The 27,404-nt window shown below is 43.7% G+C and overlaps 1 protein-coding gene across 1 annotated transcript; it reads left to right on the forward strand.

Moving 5' to 3' along the window:
- Window positions 1-73: 73 nt before the first annotated feature.
- On the forward strand, window positions 74-25,728 carry LOC124036151 (adhesion G-protein coupled receptor D2-like). The gene is made up of 26 exons (XM_046350346.1): window positions 74-313; window positions 585-644; window positions 907-967; window positions 1,162-1,407; window positions 1,818-2,447; window positions 3,670-3,795; window positions 4,047-4,141; window positions 4,355-4,654; window positions 5,714-5,825; window positions 6,197-6,325; window positions 9,388-9,496; window positions 9,753-9,858; window positions 10,028-10,083; window positions 10,557-10,683; window positions 12,101-12,204; window positions 12,453-12,555; window positions 12,859-13,012; window positions 13,488-13,621; window positions 13,983-14,098; window positions 19,758-19,878; window positions 20,689-20,730; window positions 20,873-20,926; window positions 21,076-21,223; window positions 22,047-22,108; window positions 22,243-22,273; window positions 25,535-25,728. The coding sequence occupies exons 1-26, from the start codon at window positions 293-295 to the stop codon at window positions 25,540-25,542; spliced, it is 3,255 nt and encodes a 1,084-aa protein (XP_046206302.1). The 5' UTR covers window positions 74-292; the 3' UTR covers window positions 25,543-25,728.
- Window positions 25,729-27,404: the final 1,676 nt, after the last annotated feature.

The raw sequence follows: 27,404 nt of genomic DNA on the forward strand, positions 1-27,404 counted from the left end.
ACTGTTGGACAGAAAGGCTGTGATTTTGCCCCTCCTGGCTGGCAGCAACAGACAGACGCTCCTCACCATGTATGGCAGTGGCTTCTCTACAGAGGCCAGTTAGCCAGCACATGCTGGAGACTGGAGCTGGACACTGGATGAATGGACTGAACATATGTCAGAGGACACACAGTACATGGGAGTAGTGGTCATCAGGACTTAAGGAGAGTTACAGCAGCCTTGGAGTAACACTGAGCAGTAAGACCTGGAGCGGGAGCAGCCTGAGTCTACATTAAGCCCAGTTACTCATCACATGTTGCAGTCTGGGTCTGAGGTACCGTTCATATGTGTTAGATAAGGAGTAGCATACAGCTATTTTATTTGACATAGTTCTCTTAGAAATATACCAAAAATATAGTATAGTATTTATCATCTTTCAAATATTGTTTAACCACACGGTATGTGTTTGCGCTTTGCTAGACATTTTATTGTTGAACAGAGCTGAATTTCTTTGATATGAAAAGAGACGACAGTATGATCCATTGAAGTAAACCTAAATGTTCCCTGAAAGGCAGAGGCCAGTTAAGCATTGTGTTTTCTTCCAGCTGTGGAACGTAGAGATGACTGGAACCCTGCTGACTCTGGTTCTGCTCTGTTACATAGTGGTAATGTCTATTCCTTTCTTATGTAAACTAGGAAATCAACTGGAGAGAGAAACAAGTTCACCATGTTCAGTGTTCTTTTTGAGAAATTCATGCTTTTGTTGGTAGACCTGATACGTTTCAAAGGCTTAACACAGCTATTCATTTGACTGATTATTCTGTTTGATTATATTTTGAGATTATAGGATAAGTACACATCAAGGATATTACATGTCTATGCCATAGCCAACAGAATAAAGCAAAGTAAATGTTTCCTCCATGGTAGGTGCTGTGTGAATGTGAGCCAACTCAGCCAGGGCTAGACAGAGGAGAGAGTGGCTCAGATGGTGAGTTCTGGGACTGCCAATCACAATCTGATGCACAATGCTTGAAACTCTTTTGTATGCCAAGGCTATTCCATGTTGTTTCCATAGAGATTTGCTCAAAGAGATGACAGAAGTGTTCCTGTAAAGTATAATATCCACATGTGGACTGATCCATGCCTATTTGTGGTTGTGTGCTCCTGGTGTCATATTGACAGAGGGCAGCAGTATGCGCCTGGTCCATCAAACATCAGACTGGGTGTTCCGGCTGGTCAATGTGTCCCTGGCCCTCTCCCAGGCAGGGAGCTTCTGCAGGGGCCAGTTCAGCTCCCTCACCACCCTGGGCCAGCCTGAAGACGAGGAGGGAACCCTGGAGCTCATCAGGCAGGCAGGCCTGCAAGGACCCATGTGGGTCAGAGACCCCAACAGGCCAATCAGCAGGTCTCTGGCCCTTGCCAAACAGTGTAAGTTTAGCAACTTAAACACCTACAGATATAGGATCATAATTTGATCACTCTTTTGTTGCTGATAATTGTCCTTCACAGCAGGAAACACAAACTTGTAGTGTATTTAAAATTTAAAAAGGCTACTAAAGTTTGTCATGTCCACTTTGAAATTTCAGACTTGATTTGCCCTAATGGGAAAATGTATCAAACCCTACAAAAATGTCCATTAATTATAATCCACATAATAATTCACATTTCCAATTGCTGCAGGATTGTTTTCCTGCTGTAGAAAACTGGCTCAAATTAAGATCTTACATCTTTATGTCCTGATGCCATATTGCATGATGATCTGTACTTGGGTGTTGTGGGTTAGGCTTATGGTTAGGGTTAGCGTTGAAAGTGATCCCCTCCTGTCTCTACCTGTTCAGATGTGTTGTTCCAAGCCCTGAACTTCCCCAGGGACTCCCAGGAGGGCTACGGCCGTGTCAACATGACATTCCCGGCCATGCCAGCTGTGAGCGTGTGTGTCCGCGTGCAGTGGGACCCCCAGTGGTACCAGGTGTCCACCATGTACTCCTACGCCGCGGCCGTCTTCACCAACGAGTTCCAGCTGCGCGGGCAGTTGGACGGGGCAGGACGCATCCTGCTGGCGCTCATTGTTCATGGGCAGCACCGCCCCTACAAGGCATCCTTCCCCAACGATGGCGCCTGGCACCACCTCTGTGTCACCTGGCGCAAGACTGACGGCCACTGGGCCATCTATGTAGATGGGGAGAGGGGGGACATGGGCTCCGGGTCTGACACCCCCAGGGACATACATGGAGATGGCATACTTATCCTGGGGCAGGATCAGGACTCGTTTGGAGGGAATTTCACCGAGCCCTTTGTGGGGAATATCACAGATCTGAATGTCTGGGACACAGCCTTGGAGCAGAGGCAGTTCCATGCCCTGAATGGCTGCTCATCTTTGACCCAGGACGCAATCTTTACCTGGAGTATAGATAATATGACCCGTCACCCAGTGGTCAGAGAGGTGCCAGCCATGCTGTTCTGCCCAGGTGAGACTCCACCTACAGTCACACAGCATTGAGATACCCCTACATAAAATCTAGCTATAATCTGATCAGCTCTTTTCTATTGGTTGATCTTTTGATTCCAGGTTGGTATATTGTCAACTTAGTTGAATCTTCGCCATAACTTACCATCAGCCATATTGTTTCACCTGCCCCTTTGTGGTCTCTTGCTCCTATCGAGGTACTTCCCATTTATGAAGGATGTGCTCACACATAAAATTCAGCTCACGTTATTTGGGTTGCCTCCTGCAGGTTTTGATCAGAATGTTGGTCTTTTGATTCTTTCACATAGCCTTTCAATGATCTTATGGTACGTCCTCTATAGGACTTTCTATGGCAAACCTACAGCCCTTCTTCCAGACCAATCTGTTTCTATTACTCATCCAATACTGAGGCAGTGGTGGTTGTTCCCAGTCTCCCATCAGTTGGTTGTTTGAATCCTTCTGGGTGATTTACCTCGAAAGAGGCCAGTTAACCCAGTGGCTGTCTGCCTTAACACATCCAGGATGTCTGTCTGAGAGACATACATGGGGGAGAGGAAACTGTTTTAGCGTGGTTCACTGGCTAACGGCCATGTGGAGGGCAGAGGGAGGGGAATTCGCGCAAGTATGAGGTCCGCTTTACGAAGAGAATGGAGCTCTACTCAATAGTGAAAACCAATCAAATGTTTAACCGTCATGAAAAATAATGGATTTCATTGATGTGTGTAACAAGGGAATTGACTCACAATGGAGGGGCTTTTTGCCAGCATACATTCTCAGTAAAAACACGGTGAAATCAATTGGAAGGAATTGTCTACGTTTTCAAAGGTTGTTGAATATGTTGAATATGAAAGTATAATAGTATTGCACTTGTAAATTGCTATCGATTTCAACAAAGTTATGTTAGGCTACAGCATGCTGAATTAAACCAAAAACGTAGAGGACTACTGATTAAGCAGAGGTGTCACAAATCACAAAATGTGTGTGTGTGTGTGTGTGTGTGTGTGTGTGTGTGTGTGTGTGTGTGTGTGTGTGTGTGTGTGTGTGTGTGTGTGTGTGTGTGTGTGTGTGTGTGTGTGTGTGTGTGTGTGTGTGTGTGTGTGTGTGTGTGTGTGTGTGTGTGTGTGTGTGTGTGTGTGTGTGTGTGTGTGTGTGTGTGTGTGTGTGTGTGTGTGTGTGTGTGTGTGTGTGTGTGTGTGTGTGTGTGTGTGTGTGTGTGTGAGCAGCGGTCCACAAGCAGAGGGAGATACAGGGCTGCAGGACTCTGGAGGGCTGGTCTAGCCAACAGCTCCCCCTGTATGACTCTGCAGACTGCTCCACCACACTACCCTTCATCTGCAGGACCAGCAGGGGTGAGTCAACCACTACCTAGACTGCCACGACCTACGACCAGACCATTACTTACATACTGTAACGAACATGGCTCTTTACTGTACACCCATAAGTTGTCTATTTCTGAACAGACTAGTGAAATTCATTTTGCATCACATGAGGGAAACTGACTGAACATTAATATTTGTGACTTTGTACAATGCTAGTAACTACCGTCACCAAACATCAGAGAGGAACCAGGGACTGTCTTTGACACGACTGTTTCTTACAGAGAGCTATGTTAAGATGAAGGAGTTGAGTGAGTCTCAGCGCTCCCATCCTAGTCCCTTCATGCACCACCTCATGCAGATCTCCAATGGAACGCAGGTAAAGACTGATTACTACAAATCATTGGTTGCCTGTCTGGATTAGGACATTTACGATGTATCTCTAACCTACTCAACTTGACACAGCAATAAACGTTGTTCTGTCAGTGAGTTCAATATTGTTGAACCCTGTTTGGGATTTCCTCTCCAACCTCTGCTGTGTATGTGTGGATGCGTGCGTCCCCGCGTGCATCTATCTGTGTGTGTGTATTAGGGCGTGTTGGGTGTGGTGGGGGGGCAGCCAGGGATCCAGATGAGCTGGGGTCAGGCGTCCAGTCTGCTCAACATGTCCAGCCAGGCCCTGGAGGACACCAGGGAGGGGCTGCAGCCAGGGGACATGCTGTCCCTGGTCCAGCTGCTAGCGCGGGCTGCAGACGTGCCCACAGACACGGCCGCGGAAGGCAACGACAGCCTTGCCACCATCAGCGCCGGGGAACTCAGCCACACCTTTATCACTGTGGCTGATAGACTCATCAGCCAGGACAACGCCCCCAAGTGGCAGGCCATCAAACAGGTACCAATCAACTATTCAAATGTATTTATAAAGCCCTTCTTACATCAGGTACCAGAGAGGCAGACTAAAACATCGTCTGGGATACGGTGGCGGTAGTGCCGCCAAGGTGTTGGGAATATAAACATGACTACTGGAGTGTTTGGTATTTTGCTATTTTATTAGGATCCCCATTCGCTGTTGCAAAAGCAGCAGCTACTCTTCCTGAGGTCCACACAAAACGTAAAACATGACATCATACGGAGTATGGCAGTATTATTTGAGCATATCTCCACTAGAGGGCAGTAAGATCAAGTGGATACTGTGAATGAGAAACTATCAAATGAATGCTTAAGCTTGGCTAGATAAGTGTATTTGTACAGAGCACATAGGGTTGAATCTTGATCAAACTTCATCGCAGATACACTCAATTTAATCTGCTCTGGATTGCATCAACATCTGTCATGACAATAAACAGGTCTAATTTGTATATTGTAAGCAGCACTTTTTAACAGACTATTATGATCTCTGGTCATGTTTAAATGTGTGTGAACATTTTGAAGATAATATCCATTATTGTCTTTGTTGAATGTTCTTTAAAGGAGCACAGTGAAGTGTGTTGTGCTATTATGGTTAACATATCACATCCAAAACAATTACTCAGACATGTCTAACATTGTACTTCATATAAACCGCAAGTATTGCAAGTCTATGTATCCTAGTGCTAGGCATTTGAGAAGCATTCATATTGTTGCCGAGATTTTGCCTCCCCCATTTCACCCACCTCCCCTCCCCCAGGCCTTTCTACCCTCCAAGGTCACAGCAGTACAGCACAGCCAGGCTGAATGTATTAGAGCAGCTAGAGGACTGAAACATCCACATAGCAATGCTTCACCCACAGTCTCTGCTCTATCCAATAACCACAGCCAGGAGTCTCCTGACCACCTGACCAAACTCTGGGTCCTAGTTATGGGCTTTATATTCTGGTTAGGTCACGTGGTCAGGTCAAACTCCTGGCCCTACCAATGACTAGTGTATCGCCATGATTAAACCCCATTCCCTTTTCCCCACCCTGTGCCCCAGGTGGTGAGTGGACCGATGGCTGTGGTCAAGAGCATTGACCGCATGGTGACCAGTCTGAGCACTCAGCTGATGACGGAAACGGACCATCTACTTATCCACAGGTCCAACATCAGTGAGTCACTTAGGAGAGTACAGTGCATTCTCTAGTATGTTAGTGTGAGCTGCTGAAAGGCTGAAAGAGCGGACCGACCATAGAATTAAGCAATAAGGCCCGAGGAGGTGTGGTATGTAGCGAGTATTCCACGGCCATGGTATATTGACCATACACCACACCTTTAATGACAACATTCCTATCCACAGTGGCTCTTCATCAGGTCCCAGATGGTTGATAGCAAATAGGAACATTTAGTGTCCAGGCCTTTCTGTCCTTTCCATGTTTACTCATTAGCACTTTTTTCTAGGATGTGCTGTTGTTACTACAACCATTCCTCTTACAAAAGTATTCTGTTCATTCCACTGAGAATATGTCTTTATGTGATTCAGAACTGGAGGTTCAGCAGCAGAGTCTGGGAGAGGGATCGAGCGGGCCTAAGTTCTGTGGTCCAGAGAGCGTCACCAACATAGACTGTATCTCAGTCCCCACGCAGAACATGCAGAATCTCCATGACAACGGTGAGAGACAACCCTGAGAGTGTCCGTATCTCATCTGCACTCCTTCAGCCATGGCCTAGTGCTTTACAGTCTCAACCATGCATTCCGCATTCCAACAGTAAACACCTAGTGACGAAGGATTCTATTTGAAATACCACACATTTATCAAGCAGTGTTTTATCAGCACATCCCACTGGGCACACCATGTCATTTCAATGGGGATAACTGGGTCATTTTTGGTTGAGATGTTGATCAATGAGATTACAACCTACATTCACCCACTCAAAACTAAAATGTAAAGTTTGTTCAATTTCCAGTGTGTTGTCACCATGCTTTCAACCATCTAAAAGCACAACCAAATTGCAATGGAAAAACAACGTCAGGTTATTGGGTTTCTTGTCACCCACTGCACTTTCAACCATGTAAAATCACAGCAAAGTTCAAATGGGAATACAATGTCCGATATTTTGTTTATTTATATAACAGATTCATGTGTTATCACTGTGCTTTATCGAATAGCACAACTAAATGGCCGAGATTGCATTTGAGATGACGTTAAAAGTACATGGTGCAAGTGATCAATGCCTTTCGAGATTCTGCACAGATTATTGCAGCAATTGTGAAGATCTCCACAATCCTGCGACAACCTATCCATGTTATCTTGAACACCCACACTTTATATGATGACATAAGAAGACATTTATAGTTACAATAACTTCAACATGTGGCCATGGAGGTGTTACTCATTTTAATGTTGAATGTTATTTTAGTTTGTAATATAGGCTATTTACTGTATTACAAAAATAATATTGAATTGTGTTTGGTTCGACAACCTAACCTAATATCAACATTTAACCTCTTAAAGTTCGGATCCTTTTTGTCAATGTAAAAACTGGTTGTCAGGAAGTTAATAGGCAATTTATTTTATATCAAAAGTGATTTTGAATTGTGTTTGGTTGTCAACGCAACCAAATATCAACATCTTGAAGGATATTTATATTCTGCTTGGATAGTTCCATCTGTGTCACTGGCTTGAATTCCAGTTCGTCTACAAATTAATAATGGGTATGTTGAATATTCGACTCCATCTCAACCAAAAATCGTTAAAGAACTAAATCATATCAAACATTAAATGCACTTTGAATAAGGTTTGATGGAGACAACCAAGCAATTATTCATTTGTTTACAAAGTGGAATTAAAGTCAGACCAAGTCAGTGACACAGATGGAGCTATCCAAGCAGAAGATCAAGTATCAGTCAAAAGTGTGGACACACCTACTCATTCAAGGGTTTTTCTTTATTTGTACTATTTTCTACATTGTAGAATAATATTGAATACATCAATGAAACAACACATATGGAATCATGTAGTAACCTAGAAAGTGTTAAACAAATCAAAATGTATGTTATATTTGAGATCCTTCAAAGTATACACCCTTTGCCTTGATCACAGCTTTGCACACTCTTGGCATTCTCTCAACCAGCTTCATGAGGTAGTCACCTGGAATGCATTTCAATTAAAAGGTGTGCCTGGTTAAAAGTTCATTTGTGGAATTTATTTCCTTCTTAATGCATTTGAGTCAATCACTTGTGTTGTGACAAGGTAGGGGTGGTATACAGAAGATAGCCCTATTTGGTCCATATTATGGCAAGAACAGCTCAAATAAGCACAGAGAAACGACAGTCCATCATTACTTTAAGACATGAAGGTCAGTTAATCCGGAAAGTGCAGTTGAAAAAACCATAAAGCGCTTGTATGAAACTGACTCTCATGAGGACCGACACAGGAAAGGAAGACCCAGAGTTACCTCTGCTGCAGACGTTCATTAAAGTTACCAGCCTCAGAAATTGCAGCCCAAATAAATGCTTCACAGTTCAAGTAACAGACACATCTCAACATCAACTGTTCAGAGGAGACTACATGAGTCAGGCCTTCACGGTCGAATTGCTGTAAAGAAAACACTACTAAAGGACACCAATAATAAGAAGAGACTTTCTTGGGTCAAGAAACACGAGCAATGCACATGTTTGAAATCAAACAGAACCTGAAACTCTTGTCCTAGTGTATAAGTTGAATTCTGTGTTGAATTTAAACAATAGCTGTTAATGAATTTGGCACCCCAGGTATCCTAGTGGTTAGAGTGTTGGGCCAGTAACCGAAAGGCTGCTAGATCGAATCACTGAGCTGATAAGGTAAAAATCTGTTGTTCTGCCCCAGAATAAGGCAGTTAACCCATTGTTCCTAGGCCATCATTGTAAATAACAATTTGTTCTTAACTAACTTGCCTAGTTAAATAAATAAAATAGAAAATTCTATATAGGCCTAAATAGCATTGTTAATGATATATGAGTGATTAAGTATGTTTACATTTCAGTTGCTCTGTTAAAACTACCCTTTAGAATGATTTCCACAGCAACAATGAATCTATTTAGTTTTTAAGTGGATATCTCTCAACATTCATTCTCACGATAGCACATTGGTAATAGTCACATTGGTAATATCAAAGCTAAGCAGGGCTTGGCCTGGTTTAAACACTGGATCGGTAGATAGATCCATTTTCCAGTAGGAGGTGCTGCCCAGACAATTATTTTATTTTTTTGATAGCAAATATAATGTTGAAGATCTGACACTGATTGAAAGGTACATATTCAGCATATTTTATACAAGATTTGTCTATGCTGAAATTTGGTTACCATGATGACATAATCCTGTGGTTGAAATTTCACCCTCAAAACAACAGTTTACGATGATTACTTTTTTTAAATGTAATTTATTTTCTACGAAGATTCCACGTCACAATAAATTGACAAATGACGTTGAAACAACTTCGATTCAGCCAGTTCATGCCCAGTGGGATATGTACTAATACAGACAGTATGTATTCATCCATTTGCACTCCCGAGGCCTTGACTTTAGTCAACTACTCATTACAATCTATATTAACTGGCTATTGTGAGACATAACGTTGATCTGTGTTTCCACTTACTGCTGCATTGCTAAGCTGTCTAGTGTTCTTAGAAGAGAGAGACGCATAGTTTGGTTAGTGGAGATATTGATGTTGATGTTGATGTTGTATGAGCAGGCTTCCAGAAGGTGACTGTGGTCAACACGTGGTACAGTTCCCTGCGGCCTCTTTTCAACGCGGAGGAGAACATCACCATGATTCCCATCGTCACCGATGGCATCCAGAGGTATGGAAGATGAGAACTTCTTTCAGACCAAGGTCACATTCAGTAGGCACGAAGTCAGGAGAAATCATTTGAAACAGGGCGAGTAGTTTTGTTCATGAATGACTGTAGATTTTAATCGGTCCCTTAAGAACATGCATTTTCATTTTCCATGAAGACTTTTCTTTTCCATTAGTGCCTACCGAGCATGATCCAGTGTTGATATCCAGTCTTATGTGTATCTGCCACCATATGGCCTGTGCTGCGCTTTGTGTGTCAGGTACCTGGGCACCATCCTGGGCTCCTCTGTCATCTCTACTACAGTCCTGGGGGACGGACAGCCTGTCAGCATGGCTGTGCGCTTCCAGCTCCAACACAGATCTCAAGTAAAGACCTCAGTGTCTCACACTCACATGGACTATATTCCTCTATGCACTATATACCTCTGCCTCCTCCACAGAGAATATGATACTGAATATCCCCCTTGTTCTCCTTCATAAGCCTGTCCTTTACCGTGTGAAGTGTGAAATTGTCCTTTTCCATCAATTGCTTTAGAATTCTGCAGGGACCGTGTATGACCCAGTCTGTGCATTCTGGGACTTTGATCTGATGTGAGTATAATGACAGCAAATTCTCATTATGTCCAGCAGGTTGATGTTTATTGGGATGAGTCTTGTCCTGGAGGCAGAACTGAGCGATTTCCTCTAGAGGGCCAGCTGCAAAGAGAAAATTGACTTTATTGTATAAATGTGCTTTTTGGATTTAATTTAAGATTAGGGTTAGCAGTGTGGTTAAGGTTAGGGTTAAAATTGTATGACTGTGTGGCTGTGGCTGTGGCTGCTAGTGACCACTCTGCAGAGCTGCCTCCAGAACAACATTCATGACAAAAAACAGTAACCTGCTTATATCTATAGAAATCAGATTTATTATTGTAATAATATAATAATAATAATAATATATGCCATTTAGCAGACGCTTTTATCCAAAGCGACTTACAGTCATGTGTGCATACATTCTACGTATGGGTGGTCCCGGGAATCGAATGGTTACCATACATTGTTATGAAACTGTTGTGCCCCTCTAGGCCAGAGGCAGGTGGGTGGTGGTCTACTAAAGGCTGTGAGGTCATCTCTAAACACTACGACTCCACTGTCTGCTTCTGCAACCACACCACCAACTTTGCCCTGCTGCTGCAAGTCTATGAAGTCCAGGTAAAGGTCCATTCTACCCTCCACAATTCCTCACATTCCACATTGTGAAATAGTACAATAGAGAACAGTCAACAGACACTTATAGTCTTTATAGTTCAGTAGTCATGCCTGGGTACCCGAGAATTATCATGTGACAACTCCCGACACGCGCTGTTCTGAGTGAGTCAAAACATGAGAAGAAACTTTACAATGCAAAATATAATTTACTCTTCAAAATAATGTTATTAATGAAAATATTTAATTCATATTTTGATAAACGATTTGGAAACCGTTCTACATGCCAATAAGTTGAATACAGGTCTTGGAGGGAGTTGTCACGCGATAATTCCCGGGTTCGAGGGCATTATCGCTGTTATAAAATGGTTATTAATTAAATGTTTTAAATAAAGGCCTCTCGAGTGGCACCGTGGTCTAAGGCAGTGCTAGAGGCATCACTACAGACCCGGGTTCGATCCCGGGCTGTGTCGCAGCTGGCCGCGACTGGGAGACCCATGAGGCGGCCGCAATTGGATATCATGAAATTGGGGAGAAAAGGGGGTAAAAAAATAAATTAAATTAAAAACATTATTTTAAAGAGTAAATTTGTTTTTGCATTGTGAAGTTGCTACACAAATGGGCTGGTCGTTAGTCATTGTCTTATGTTTTGACCCAGTCGTTAATTCTAATCATTCTATTCATTCAATGTTGCTATGCTAAACAAATTATTGGTATGTAGCTAGCTAGCAGAGATTCAATAATGATGAGAGGGAAGAACTTCAATAAAGAATGATTTAATAAATATCCAATAGGCCACTAGCTGAGCTAACCAAGATAGTTGGGGATGTTAATAGTGACATTTCCGTTGATGGTACATGAGTGGAAGAACTGTCCATGGTCCTGGCGCTGGTTGGTGACAGCCAGTGCATTCCTCTTCTTTCCTGGCACGGGAGAGATTGCATTTGTAAAATAATACATTGTTGAACAGGTCGTGGAGGCAGCCATGTAGGTTTATACAACCCCCCGACTGTTTCAAACCAAATAGTAGCATGGAAAAATAGTTTATGAATTTCCTGCCTGTGTTGTGGACATTGGAGATATGACTTTAACAGGTCATGGTATTTTTCGGGAGTTGTTGTCCCACAACACCCGCATATCAGCCAATCAGCATCCAGGATCCAAACAACCTGTTTTATAGTTAAGCAATAAGGCCCGAGGGGGTGTGGTATATGGCCAATTTACCACGGCTAAGGGCTGTTGTTACGCACAACGCAGCACTTCTTCTACCATTGCTGTTTACCAGCGTAATCAGAGCAGTAAAAAAAAAATGTGTCATCATACCCGTGGTATACCACGGCTGTCAGCCAATCAGTATTCAGGGCTCGAACCACCCAGTTTCTAATCTCTGATAAATACCTACCCATGTGTGTCTGTGTGTCAGAGGAGTCCAGAGAGTGAGAGAGCCCTCCAGGTCATGACGTTCATCGGCTGCGGAGTGTCCCTGTGTGGCTTACTCTTCACCTTCATCCTCTTCTTTGCTGTGGGGTGAGTGGTGCCCTGCTCCAGCGAAGAATCTACTAGCTTGTGGAGGCTACAATACATCTGTCTGTTTGAATGATTCACTCTGTCCCGTACATCACTTCTCTTTACTATGCTGAGCAGACAAACTGCTGCTGTGTTTCCTATGACTGTATAACGACTGACTCACGGTCGGTTTGTCTGTATGTTGGTCTGACCTTGATCATCTCTCTGTGTCCCTCTCCACTGTCTCTCCTGGTGTGGTGTGGGGGCAGAGTTCCTAAGTCTGACCGCACCACTGTCCACAAGAACCTGATCGTGGCTCTGGGGATAGCTGAGCTGCTGCTGATGTGCAGTGACTGGGCCTCTGCTAACGAGGTGGGACTCTTTACATGGCTGTGTCTGTCTTTAAACATCTCACTCTCTGTATATGGTCATGGGTACTATGGACTAGAAGAGGGCACAGGGTCAGTTGTGTCAGTGATCCAGGAGTCTGTAGGCTTTTAGCTGCTTCTGTCGTTGAATGTATGATAGGAATCCATTCTCTTTTCTGGATTATAGTACTATATGTGCATTACTTTCTATTGTTTTTGAGCCCGTGCCACCATGGAAGAGTAAGTGGTGGACAGATATCTATGGCGATGGGAACCCTGTCAATGCCATGTCCCTCCTGTCCACTAGGGGGCATGTCTGCTGGTGACGGCCCTGCTGCACCTCTTCTTCATGGCCTCCTTCTCCTGGATGCTGGTGGAGGGGCTGCTGCTGTGGAGTAAGGTGGTGTCTGTCAACATCAGCGAAGACCGCCGGATGAAGATGTACTACGGCATTGGCTGGGGTAAAACACCATGCAGAATCACACCTCACTCCGCTAAGATATTCATGTTTAAATGATACTATACAATGTTCCCAAAAGTTCCACACAGGACTCATCCACTCACATAAGACCTTGGCCTATATGCTATAGTACATAGAAGTATTGTTTGGTAAGAACACGGTGCTGTCTGGAACACCACTCATCTAAACCAAAGGTTGTGTTCCTACTGACCCCATTGAAGAGTGTGTGCATTCAAAAAGCTTAACACACTCATGATGATGTTTTCTAAGATGCCCAGATATACCAGCCAGCTGTCTGAGGTGTTCACCTGTTCAGACTAAATAGAAGGGCTGGGGAATGAACAGTTGGTGTCTTCTGTAGTCCCTGGCCCTGTACAACAGCAATGTAAACTCTCTTCACTAAAGACATGCATGTGTTGTATGAATATAAGAGACCTGTTGAATTAAAAGCAAGACATATTGTGTTATTTTTGCAGGTCTGCCTGTTGTGATTGTTGGTGTAACCTTGACGATATCCCTGGACAAGTACAAAGCAGACAGTCACTGTTGGCTCAATGTCGAGACTGATATGATTTGGGCTTTTGTGGGACCTGTTCTTTTAATCTTGGCCGTATGTAGCTTCACTCCACTTATTTACTGTGTGCGTGCCTGTGTGTGCGTTTCTGTGTGTGTGTGTGTGTGTGTGTGTGTGTGTGTGTGTGTGTGTGTGTGTGTGTGTGTGTGTGTGTGTGTGTGTGTGTGTGTGTGTGTGTGTGTGTGTGTGTGTGTGTGTGTGTGTGTGTGTGTGTGTGTGTGTGTGTGTGTGTGTGTGTGTGTGTGTGTGTGTGTGTGTGTGTGTGTGTGTGTGTGTGTGTGTGTGTGTGTGTGTGTGTGTGTGCTTGCATGTGATGTTTACTAATGTGTCATACATGTGTCACACGGCAACAATATGGCATGTCCATCGGTTGTTCTGAGACTTTGGGTACTCCTAGGTCAATGCAGTGGTGCTGTGCCGTGTTGTCATGGTGACGGTGTCCAGCGCTCGTCGTCGCGTAAAGAAGCACACTCCCAGTTCAGCATCTAAACTCCACACCTTTGACCTGACCTGGTGAGTCCCCACGCTATAGCCCATTCTCTTTCTCTCTCTTTCTCTCTCTCTCTCTCTCTCTCTCTCTCTCTCTCTCTCTCTCTCTCTCTCTCTCTCTCTCTCTCTCTCTCTCTCTCTCTCTCTCTCTCTCTCTCTCTCTCTCTCTCTCTCTCTCAATATACATATATATATATACAGTTGAAGTCGGAATTTGACATACACCTTGGCCAAATACATTTCAACTCAGTTTTTTACTATTCCTGATATTTAATCCTTAAGAATTCCATATCGTAGGTCAGTTAGGATCACCACTTCATTTTAAGAATGTGAAATGTCACAATAATAGTAGAGAGAATTATTTATTTCAGCTTTTATTTATTTCATCACATTCCCAGTGGGTCAGAAGTTTACATACACTCAATTAGTATTTGGTAGCATTGCCTTTAAATTGTTTATCTTGGGTCAAACGTTTCAGGTAGCCTTCCACAAGCTTCTCACATTAAGTTGGGTGAATTTTGGCCCATTCCTCCTGACAGAGCTGGTGTAACTGAGTCAGGTTTGTAAGGCCTCCTCCCACGCACACGCTTTTTCTGTTTTGCCCACAAATGTTCTGTAGGTTTGAGGTCAGGGCTTTGTGATGGCCCTTCCAATAGCTTGACTTTGTTTTCCTTAAGCCATTTTGCCACAAGTTTGGAAGTATGCTTGGGGTCATTGTCTATTTGGAAGATCCATTTGCCACCAAGCTTTAACTTCCTTACTGATGTCTTGATATGTTGCTTCAATATATCCGCATAATTTTCCATCCTCATGATGCCATCTAGTTTGGGAAGTGCACCAGTCCCTCCTGCAGCAAAGCACCCCAACAACATGATGCTGCCATCCCCGTGCTTCACGGTTGGGATGGTGTTCTTCGGCTTGCAAGCCTCCCCCTTTTTCCTCCAAACATAATGATGGTCATTATGGCCAAACAGTTATATTTTTGTTTCATCAGACCAGAGGACATTTCTCCAAAAGTACGATCTTTGTCCCCATGTGCAGTTGCAAACCGTAGTCTGACTTTTTTATGGCGGTTTTGGAGCAGTGGCTTCTTCCTTGAGGAGCGGCCTTTCAGGTTAGGTCGATATAGGACAAGTTTTACTGTGGATATAGATACTTTTGTACCTGTTACCTCCATCTTCACAAGGTCCTTTGCTGTTGTTCTGGGATTGATTTTCACTTTTCGCACCAAAGTATGTTCATCTCTAGGAGACAGAGCACTTCTCCTTCCTGAGTGGTATGACGGCTGCTCGGTCCTATGGTGTTTATACTTGTGTTCTATTGTTTGTACAGATGAACATGGCATCTTCAGGCATTTGAAAATTGCTCCCTAGGATGAACCAGACTTGTGGGGGTCTACAGTTTTTTTCTGAGGTCTTGGCTGATTTATTTGTTTTTTTCCATGATCTAATAATATAATATATGCCATTTAGCAGACGCTTTTATCCAAAGCGACTTACAGTCATGTGTGCATACATTCTACGTATGGGTGGTCCCGGGGATCGAACCCACTACCCTGGCGTTACAAGCGCCATGCTCTACCAACTGAGCTACAGAAGAACCACAAGCAAAGAGGCACTGAGTTTGAAGGTAGGCCTTGAAATACATGCACAGGTACACCTCCAATTGACTAAAATTATGTCAATTAGCCTATCAGAAGCTTCTAAAGCCATGACATCATCTTCTGGAATTTTCCAAGCTGTTTAAAGGCACAGTCAACTTAGTGTATGTAAACTTCTGACCCACTGGAATTGTGATACAGTGAATGATAAGTGAAATTATCTGTCTGTAAACAATTGTTGGAAAAGTTATTTGTGTCATGCACAAAGTAGATGTCCTAACCGACTTGCAAAAGTTTTGTTTGTTAAAAATAACTTTGTGGAGTGGTTAAAATGCGAGTTTTAATGACTCCAACCTAAGTGTATGTAAACTTCCGACTTCAACTATATATATGTATATACTATACACTACACTACATGGCCAAAAGTATGTGGATACCTAATCATGGGCATTAATATGGAGTTGGCTTTGCTGCTGTAACAGCCTCCACTTTTCTGGGAAGGCTTTCCATTAGACATTGCTGTGGACACTTGCTTCCATTCAGCCACAAGAGCATTGGTGAGGTCAGGCACTGTTGTTGGGCAATTAGGCCTGGCTCGCAGTTGGCGTTCCAATTCATCCCAAAGGTGTTCGATGGGGTTGAGGTCAGGGCTCTGTGCATGCCAGTCAAGTTCATCCACACCGATCTCGACAAACCATTTCTGTATGGACCTCGCTTTGTGCACGGGGGCATTGTCATGCTGAAACAGGAAAGGGCCTTCCCCAAACTGTTACCACAAAGTTGGAAGCACAGAATTGTCTAGAATGTGCTGTAGAGTTAAGATTTCCTTTCACTAGGACTAAAGGTCCTAGCTGGAAACATAAAAACAGCCCCAGACCATTATTCCTCCTCCAACAAACTTTACAGTTGGCACTATGCATTGGGGCAGGTAGCGTTCTCCTGGCATCCACCAAACACAGTTTTGTCTGTCGGACTGCCAGATGGTGAAGAGTGATTCATCACTCCAGAGAACACTGCTTCAGAGTCCAATGGGGGCAAGCTTTACACCACTCCAGCCGACGCTTGGCATTACGCATGGTGATCTTAGGCTGCTCAGCCATTACGCATGGCGGCTGCTCAGCCATGGAAACCATTTCATGAAGCTCCCGATGAACAGTTCTTGTGCTGACTTTGCTTCCAAAGGCAGTTTGGAACTCAGTAGTGAGTGTTGCAACCGAGGAGAGACAATTTTTACACCCTACACACTTTAGCACTCGGCGGTCCTGTTCTGTGAGCTTGTGTGGCCTACCACTTTGCGGCTGAGCCGTTGTTGCTCCTAGACATTTCCACTTCACAATAACAGCACTTACAGTTGTCTAGCAGGGCAGATATTTGACTAACTGACTTGTTGGAAAGGTAGCATTCTACTGCCAATGTTTGTCTATGGAGATTGCATGGCTGTGTGCTATATTCTATGCACCTTTCAGCAATGGGTGTGGTGGAAATAGCCTATCCACTAATTTGAAGGAGTGTCCACATACTTGTAGTGTATCTCTTCCCCTCTCTCTCTCTCTGTTCTCTATCTCTCATCCACTCTCTCATTGACACTCATCCACTCTATCTTATCATCTCTTTCATCCACTCACTTGTCCTCTCTTTCCCTGACTCTCCTGCTCTCTCACTCACAAACACACGTGTCATGAAAACGTAGGACACAAAAATTGTATTTCGAGCCTGACTCGACCCCAACATCCAACCCTTGGTGGCTTTTCACGGTATGCTTTATATGTGTGAGATACAATGAGACAACTCCAGTGAGGGATGAGTCAGAATAAGTTTCCTTTGAAGCGCAATGGAGTAGGAGGTTTTCAAATCCACAAGTGACTGATCCACACAGACAAACTGAGCAGAGAGACGGTGACTGTGTGAGAATGAGGTAGTTTGAGTTTGAAGTAGTGGGAGTTGTATGGGTCTTATCAGCCAACCACCTGGTCCAAGAGAGAGAGAGAAAGAGAGAGAGAGAGAGCTTTTCACTGAGCTCATTGTCTGCTTAATGTGGACTCTAAACAGGGACCCGGGCCTAGGGTTCAGTCCTGGCTACCTGCGGAGACAAGATAAATACATGTGTATTGTACACCCTGCTGATCTATGAACGCCAAGAGCGTATTTCATAATAGATTTATGAAATTCTATTTTCTGTTTCATTCATCGCCTGTTCATTTGCTTGTAAAGAGAGTGAAGGAGTAAGCAAGTCATCTCTGCCCCCTCCGCAGTCGATCTGTTCCCTGTAAGAATGTGATGATGTCACAACATTAGAAGGAGGACTCAATTGAAAAAGAAAAGAAGAGGAACTGCTCACTTTGACCTTGTGGACATAGTTCAGTGTGAACTCAATCTCCCGGCCCCTGTGCAGCAAGACGACGGCACCAGCATTTTGAACAAACAACCTCACAAGGCAACATTAACGTTATTTCACGTATAAGCATATAACAGATTAAAGGGATGATTGTAAAGAACGAAGAGCACGGCTGCAGTGCCCTGTGAACTTTTCTGGCTATGTGAGGATGAATACATGATGGTAATGTTTGTGCTCCAATGCCATCGAAGGTCCTCTGTGTATTATGCTTTTTGTTGCATTTCTTTTGATATTAAAGGACAGGTTCACTTTTTTTTTAAACCAAATCTGTATTTTGGATATAAATGGTATGTTATAGACGGGTTGGTTGTTTGATAACTATTAGTTTGTTGACAACATGTAAACTATATTTTGTCTCTGACAAAACATACAAATATTTGCACAATGAGCACTTCTCTCAAATACATTGTTACAGTTGTTGGTTAGCTAGCTAGTGAATTTGAGCCATATTAGCATAGACATGACATCAGTCAAAACACCTCAAAACATTACATGGTGTCAAGAACAAGATAAATCTACCTGAAATGAGCCACCTACGATTCTCCACATGGAAGATTCTTGTCATTGTTGCTAGCTATGTGGCCATGCGAAATCCCAACAACACACAGCCTTTTGCCCCATTTAAGTGCACGCATCGTTTTCATGACGTTTTCCAGACACCAGCAGTAGACTTTCTCATGCTCGTTCTGCAGTTGCAGGGGCACAGAGAAAACATGATCAAAGGCTTGAAAATCAGCCAACATTTTTTTTAAATAAAATACCCAAAACATTTATCTGGACACTTTAACATGCCCTTTACTTCCAAAATACATGTTTTACCTGTCCTTTAAGCAGGACAAAATGGCTCTTACACTCCTTGAGAGGAATTTATAGAAGGGAAAAAAACATGTAAAGTCCTAACTTCCAAATCAGAACATATACAGTGAGTGGACAAAACATTAGGAACACCCTCCTCAAATTGAGATGCTATCCCTTTTGCCCTCGGAACAGCCTCAATTCGTCGGGGCACGGACTCTACAAGGTGTCGGACGAGTTCTAAAAGGATGCTGGCCCATGTTGACTCCAATGCTTCCCACAGCTGTGCCAAGTTGCCAGGATGTCCTTTGGGTTGTGGACCATTCTTGATACACACGGGAAACTGTTGAGTGTGAAAACCCCAGCAGAATTGCAGTTCTTGACACACTCAAACCGGTGCGATTGGCACCTACTACCAGACCCCGTTCAAAGGCACTTAAAACTTTTGACTTGCCGTTTCACCCTCTGAATGGCACACAGACACAATCCATGACTCAACTGTCGCGAGGCTTCAAAATCCTTCTTTAACCAGTCTCCTCCCCTTCATCTACACTGATTGAAGTGGACTGAACAAGTGACATCAATAAGGGATCATAGTTTTCACCTGGATTCACCTGGTCAGTCTGTGTCATGGAAAGAGCAGTTGTTCCTAATGTTTTATACACACAGTGTACATAATATTAATGTGACATTAACTTATACTGAATTTAAATTGAATCCAGTCAAATCAAGTATAGCTGTGGTTTTCCAAACCATTTAATTGTGTGCAGTTATGCAGGATTTTCATTTAATATAAGCGTGCACGTTTGCGTACATCAGTGTGTGTGTGTGTTCATATGGGTTGGTGCGTGAGTGTGGGTGTTTTCACTATACTGACAGTATGACTTCTGTAGGGCTGTGACACGACCAGTCCTTATTCTACTGCCGGTGCTGGGCCTGACCTGGCTGTGTGGAGTCCTGGTGCACCTCTCCATGGTGGTGGCGTATGTCTTCATTGCTCTCAATGCCTTTCAGGTGAGCAAAGCACCCATAGAAAGATCATTGTATGTAATTGTTTCAAGAGAAACTGAGAGTGAGAGAGACACAGAGAGGAGGGAGGTGGGCTTGCTGTAGATAAGCAGAGTTGGGCTGCAGCAGGTCCAGTGGAGTGGTGGGTGTGGTGTGGCGTGCGTGTGTGAGTGAGTGAGTGCGCGTATGCGTTTGTGTGGGGGAGAGGGTGGCTCAGAGTGGGCCTTTGAAGGACAGGTCATGGCAGGGCTCCGGGGTTCTCTAGGCTGACCCATCACCAGATTTACCTCCACCTCCCTTCCCATCATACCCCTGATAAGCCCTGTAAATCAGCTGGAGGTACTCTGGACTTCCCCTCTATTCCTCTCTCTCTCTCTCTCTCTGCCTCTCTCTCTTTCACTATCTCTCTCTCTCTGTATATCTCTCTCTCTGTGTTCCTGGCTTTCTCTCTTTCTCTTTCTCTTTCTCTCAGGAACTTCAAGCACGGTTGTTAATTAATGTGAATGAGCTGGACGCTGGCCCCGGAGTACCCCTCAAAGAGATGCTAGTTAATTTAGATTTACTGAGGTTTCTTCCAGAAGAGAGGGGAGAGGAGATAAACCACAGTCTTCCTCAGAGCGGAAAATATACTTATAGAAACAACCCACTGTTCTCACCGAGCAGGAAGAAGTTCGTCATCATCGTACAATCAGGAACTTCTATCTACACAGCCTCATCAACAAGTTGTCTAACTCACTAAAGCCAGGATAAAGCACATATTGTAGGTAGTCTACAGCCATGGGTAATATATTATTGTCTGTCCTTCCCTTTCTGCAGGGCCTGTACATATTCTTGGTGTATGCGGTTTACAATAGTGAGGTAGGTTTTCAAAGAACTCTTTCAGCGAGGCTTCTTTCTCTCCGAATGTAGTTGTCCATCTGTGGCACGACAACCACTTGACGCTGCCAAATACGTCAGTGGGTGTACAAGCTATTGATGGTATTGTCTGCTTTTCTTAAAGGTGAGGAATGCCATTAAGAGGATCAAAGAGAAGAGGAAAGCCTTGTCTTTCACGGTGAGCCAAAAAGCATGCAGCGACATCCTTACGAACATTTTCATGTTCCAACTGGAGAAAAACACTGTGCTAATTCAGAATGCACATGCTTTGAATCCTCAATCAGACAGCTTCATCTAAACAGTTCCACGCATTTTTATTGGTTGTAGAACTGTTCCCAGCCAATCAGCTTCCTGCCATCCCAGAGGGGTCCGGCCCAGTCGTGGACACACAGTCTGCCCCGTCCCTCCAGCCCAGAGACCAGCGAGACCTCAGGCCCCGGCAGCACCATCTCTACCTCACTGGTCATCAAGAACGGTAGGAGAGGCAGAATAGGGTGGGTGGGCCTGGGGCTGGAGTGAGGCATGGGCTGTGGTGGGTTGGGTCAGGTTAGATGGGTTTGGGTAGTGGTGGGTTGGATTGGATTGGGTTGGGATTGGGTAGTGGTGGGTTGGGTTGGGATTGGGTAATGGTGGGTTGGGTTAGGATTGGGTAGTGGTGGGTTGGGTTGGGTTAATGATTGGGTAGTGGCAGGTTGGGGTGGGTTAGAATTGGGTAGTATTGGGCTGGGTTGGGTTAGAATTGGGTAGTAGTGGTTTGGGTTAGGATTGGGTAGTGGTGGGTTGGGTTAGGATTGGGTCGTGGTGGGTTAGGATTGGGTAGTGGTGGGTTAGGTTAGGATTGGGTAGTGGTGGGTTGTGGTTGGTTAGGATTGGGTAGTGGTGGGTTGTGGTGGATTAGGATTGGGTTGTGGTGGGTTGTGGTGGATTAGAATTGGGTAGTGGTGGGTTGTGGTGGATTAGGATTGGGTTGTGGTGGGTTGTGGTGGATTAGGATTGGGTTGTGGTGGGTTGTGGTGGATTAGAATTGGGTAGTGGTGGGTTGTGGTTGGTTAGGATTGGGTAGTGGTGGGTTGTGGTGGGTTAGGATTGGGTAGTGGTGGGTTGTGGGTTGTGGTGGATTAGGATTGGGTAGTGGTGGGTTGTGGTGGATTAGTATTGGGTAGTGGTGGGTTGTGGTGCAAGGCGGTTAGTTGAGTCATGCAGTCTGGATATTACACTCAGGTGTTCTACACCACCTGACATGAATTCCATTAATACCAGGAGAATAACTGGTGGGATTTTGCCCTTTTGTCTTTCAGAGAGTTATGGAAAAGAAAGTAGTTTTGTGAGCTTCTCCTTGAAACCAGCATCAGGAAACCAGGTATGTTTGGTATTATGCATCTAAAGAGCCCATATCCACCTATTAGGCCTATGATCACTCCTAAATGGTTCATTGTGTATTTGAGAATGCTGCTCCATCTCCCAGACATCAACATGTCTGTTTTACTTTCCCAGGTGGTTCAACTGACTGCTTTCAAGCCTTCAGGTAATTTCACAATTTCCTTGACAGTGAATCTGACTTAAAAATTCTTAAAAATCTAACATGCTGACCACTCCGCTCGCATCGCGTGCTTTGCAAAATAAATGTACACATACAGTACATGTTATTCAGTCATTTCACCCACACTGCTCGCGTGCGTCAACGAGCGTCTGCGTAGCCAGGTGTTAAAAAATAACTTGTTTCTATTTGTGACGCTTGATCCGCTGCAAGTCCCGCCTCTCCCATCTCATCACTGGTTTTTAGGAGCATATACCCACGTGGGTGATTGAAAGATGAACTGAGGTCTACACTCCAGTCCAGTTGGTAGTGGTAATGCACCTTAAAGTTGGTTGCCAACCACTATATAAAGTCCAAAGAAGAAGAATCCTGAAGGAGGAGAGATTACTAGAAACAAAATCAGTTTACACTTTTATCTGTGGATTAATTGTCTGAGTAGTGAACCTTGTGCATTTCAGGTAAAATAACAACCCAATGTTTATATTCCAGGACAAATTAACGAGCAACAGCAAGCTAGCTAGCTAAATTGCCATAAATGTTTAATGCATTTCAACCTGTCCCCAAATTAATATAGTTGGTTCAGAGTTAGTTTTGATATTTCAACTTGCGTGTCCTGATCGTCAGCATGTAAACTGTTGGGGGGAGGAGGGGGTTCTAAGCTGACATATGGAATTGTTTTAAGATGGTCATACTATGGATCATTTAGGTATTTAATTTAGAATTTTAGGACACCTTTAGGTATTAAAAATATATATAAAAAAAATGATTTGATAAAATATTGAATTTGGCCTTTAATACTATAGCCCAGAGAAACGCATTGAATAACACATACATAATAGAACAAATCTGTATCATAACGAACAAACTTTTGATGTGTTTGTCCTATATCTCGGAAATATAAGAAAGGTCAGGAAATATTTGTAGTTTGTTTTTTACTCATATTTAACATTTTATTTGGGGTAGTCACAAAACAATTTGTAACGGCGTTCGTCTGTTGAAGGAGAAGCGGACCAAAATGCAGCGTGGTGGTTACTCATGTTCTTTAATGTAGAATCGACATTACATGAAATAACTATATAAATACAAAACAACAAACGGAACGTGAAAACCTATACAGCCTGTCTGGTGAACAACTACACAGAGACAGGAATGCTTAACACCCCGGCAGTCCTACAATCTAAGCTAGATGCCCTCAGCATCACCACACTGGATGGTTCCGACCTTGAATATGTGGACACCTATAAGTACCTAGGTGTCTGGCTAGACTGCAAACTCTCCTTCCAGACCCATATCAAGCATCTCCAATCGAAAATCAAATCAAGAGTCGGCTTTCTATTCCGCAACAAAGCCTCCTTCACTCACGCTGCCAAGCTTACCCTAGTAAAACTGACTATCCTACCGATCCTCGACTTCGGCGATGTCATCTACAAAATCGCTTCCAACACTCTACTCAGCAAACTGGATGCAGTTTATCACAGTGCCATCCGTTTTGTCACTAAAGCACCTTACACTACCCACCACTGCGACTTGTATGCTCTAGTCAGCTGGCCCTCGCTACATATTCGTCGCCAGACCCACTGGCTCCAGGTCATCTACAAGGCCATGCTAGGTAAAGCTCCACCTTATCTCAGTTCACTGGTCAAGATGGCAACACCCATCCGTAGCACGCGCTCCAGCAGGTGTATCTCACTGATCATCCCTAAAGCCAACACCTCATTCGGCCGCCTTTCGTTACAGTACTCTGCTGCCTGTGACTGGAACGAATTGCAAAAATCGCTGAAGTTGGAGACTTTTATCTCCCTCACCAACTTCAAACATCAGCTATCTGAGCAGCTAACCAATCGCTGCAGCTGTACATAATCTATTGGTAAATAGCCCACCCATTTTCACCTACCTCATCCCCACAGTTTTTATTTATTTACTTTTCTGCTCTTTTGCACACCAATATCTCTACCTGTACATGATCATCTGATCATTTATCACTCCAGTGTTAATCTGCAATATTGTAATTATTTGCCTACCTCCTCATGCCTTTTGCACACATTGTATATAGACTCCCCTTTTTTTCTACTGTGTTATTGACTTGTTAATTGTTTACTCCATGTGTAACTCTGTGTTGTCTGTTCACACTGCAATGCTTTATCTTGGCCAGGTCGCAGTTGCAAATGAGAACTTGTTCTCAACTAGCCTACCTGGTTAAATAAAGGTGAAATAAAATAAAAAATTTAAAAAGGAACAATCACCCACGAAAACACTCACAGAATATGGCTGCCTAAATATGGTTCCCAATCAGAGACAACGAGAATCACCTGACTCTGATTGAGAACCGCCTCAGACGCTCCACAAAACCCCAAGACAAAAAACACACCACAATAACCCATGTCACACCCTGGCCTGACCAAATATATAAAGAAAACACAAAATACTAAGACCAAGGCGTGACACAATTGTCATACTTCCATTCATTCTTTTAAACCAGTACCGGTGAGAAACACCGCTCCGGCTCTGCTACCGTTCACCGCAATGCAGAAGTACGACATAGGCGGACGCAGTGGATTGAGACGCAACCAATGCAAAAAAAAAAAGCAGATTGTGATGTTACTCACCGGTGCGTCAATTGACTCTTGGGTTATTCAGCTTGGTTTATTAAATATAATGTGGCTGACACACATAGAGTAAGGAAGCAGGCTAAATTGCTGACAATTCCGTCGTAATTGAATTCCCTTCAGTTAGTATCTTTTCTTCAGATTGAAAGTATGTTTTGACTGGACTATTACTTTCCCTACATGTAATAACATCAGGTGTGAGTTATGTAAACATATGGGCAGCTCTCTTTGGCTCGTTGAAGTGGGCCAGGTCCCTTCACCATGTGTCTGATCATCAGAAAGGTTGAATGATTTTTTTCTCTGTTACTTTTGTTTGTCAGAACATTGGGAAACCTCATTTTCCTCATTAGTTAGACAATCAGACTACAGCCGATCATCCACTCAAACACCTGCTCCCACAGAGGGACTGTTTCACACGCACGAACACGCACGCACACAGACAGACAGACACATTCAATCCACCCAAGAGGTTCTGTGTTGGGACAATACTGAAGGTTTTGTGAGGTCTAATCTGTAAGGATTCAACCATTTATAGATGTTCTGTGTCGTTTCCTTTTTGCAAAGAAAGGAACATGTATTATATTAGACATAAATAATACGATGATAGAATAATACATGTTTTGTTACTCTTCTGTTACAACAGGCTGCTGATGGAATTGGACACCAAGGCACATGTATCATATAAACTGGTGGAAAGAAAGAAGAATTGCACAGTGAATATCACATACAGATACACACAATAGATGCATCTACTCTCATACACATATAGTAGTAGATAGTGTAAATAGACACACATTCACGCACGCACGCACGCACGCACGCACGCACGCACGCACACACACACACACACACACACACACACACACACACACACACACACACACACACACACACACACACACACACACACACACACACACACACACACACACACACACACACACACACACACACACACACACACACCCTACATACAGAATTAAAGACTCAAATATGTACTCGCAAGCACACACACACACACAGAGTGTGTGATGCAGGAAGCATATTTTAGGAGGACAGCTCCTCCTCCACAGTGCCCCAGGGTCAGGAATCATCTGCTGTTTATGAAATGGCTGTTTTACAGAGGCAACACAACGTTTGTCATGTGCATGTAGATTTCAGTTTAATTTTCTGTTGGAGAGTGGCTGGATCACACCTTTAGGCTTTTTTACAATAATATTTGTGTGTGTGTGTGTGTGTGTGTGTGTGTGTGTGTGTGTGTGTGTGTGTGTGTGTGTGTGTGTGTGTGTGTGTGTGTGTGTGTGTGTGTGTGTGTGTGTGTGTGTGTGTGTGTGTGTGTGTGTGTGTGTGTGTGTGTGTGTGTGTACTTTTTGTTTTTACAGACATAACTAGACAGTAGTTATCACTGTAAACTGGATATAAACCTTTGAATCTAGGATTAAAGGGTTTTACTACTGTAAGAAATCATATGACCAGACAACAAGATTGTGTTGTCAGTGTGAGAACGTGGATAGTAGGATGACAGATCATCTCATAGATCAACAGTATTAGATAGTAGAGATCGGCTGCTGACTTACTGTGGACTGACTGGGCAGCTCATAAAGAGACTTTATGAAGCCTATCACCTGTTGTCCACCTACTGTATCACCAGACAACCACTATGTGTATTTGAGACTGTGCTAGTTGCAGCTTGGCTGTCTCCCCAAGTCTTTCCTCCCTCCCCTGGCCTCCCCTACCTTACAACAAGCAGCAGAAATCCTGGCCTCTCCCTATCTCCACTACAGGAAGGTGCGCTCTGAACTGAGACACATTATTCACTACAGCTCAAGTGGTTGCATGAAACGATTTAGATCCCACGGGGAATATACTGTACTTTCTCGTTTGATGTAATTTTATACTGTTATGAATGGGGGGGGGGTTAGTGTTAGGACAGATAAGCACACTACCAATCACTTCCACACCTCATGCCCAGGGGGCAGGAGATCCCTGGCTCAAGTGCTCAGCCAGGAAGTCTTGTGGTCCTTCTGTAGCTCAGTTGGTAGAGCATGGCGCTTGTAACGCCAGGGTAGTGGGTTCGATTCCCAGGACCACCCATACGTAGAATGTATGCACACATGACTGTAAGTCGCTTTGGATAAAAGCGTCTGCTAAATGGCATATATTATTATTATTATTATTGTGGATCCTTGTTAAGTGTTGATTGGAAACAAGAGTGAGCCAGCTTGCAGAGCAGTGAGGCTGCTGGGTTTTCTTGGTAGCCATGTGCACCCTTGACTTTGTTTAGAATTATTTTTCTGGTCATGTTTTTTCCTTTTTGTATATATTTATTTTCATCACCTCTTTGAACAATCAAAGAGGTCATGAAGGAGCTGCCCCTGGATCTAAGGTTGCTTTCTCCTGGGTACATGTACATATAACACTGTCCTCATGCACTGATTTCTCACATATATACACATCTTAAATTAGGTTAGAGACCAGTTGACTAGACCTAAGACCCCTATACTTAGCGAGTG

This window comes from Oncorhynchus gorbuscha, linkage group LG05, assembly GCF_021184085.1.
Source record: "Oncorhynchus gorbuscha isolate QuinsamMale2020 ecotype Even-year linkage group LG05, OgorEven_v1.0, whole genome shotgun sequence".
Lineage (NCBI taxonomy): Eukaryota > Metazoa > Chordata > Actinopteri > Salmoniformes > Salmonidae > Oncorhynchus > Oncorhynchus gorbuscha.

What these genes read in the sequence shown, in the direction of transcription:
- LOC124036151 (XM_046350346.1), top strand. Translation starts at nt 293, where the DNA reads ATGTTGCAGTCTGGGTCTGAG. An exon ending in TGTTGCAGTCTGGGTCTGAG is followed by an intron (nt 314 to 584) that starts GTACCGTTCATA and finishes GTTTTCTTCCAG; the next exon opens with CTGTGGAACGTAGAGATGAC. An exon ending in TTGCTCTCAATGCCTTTCAG is followed by an intron (nt 19,879 to 20,688) that starts GTGAGCAAAGCA and finishes CCCTTTCTGCAG; the next exon opens with GGCCTGTACATATTCTTGGT.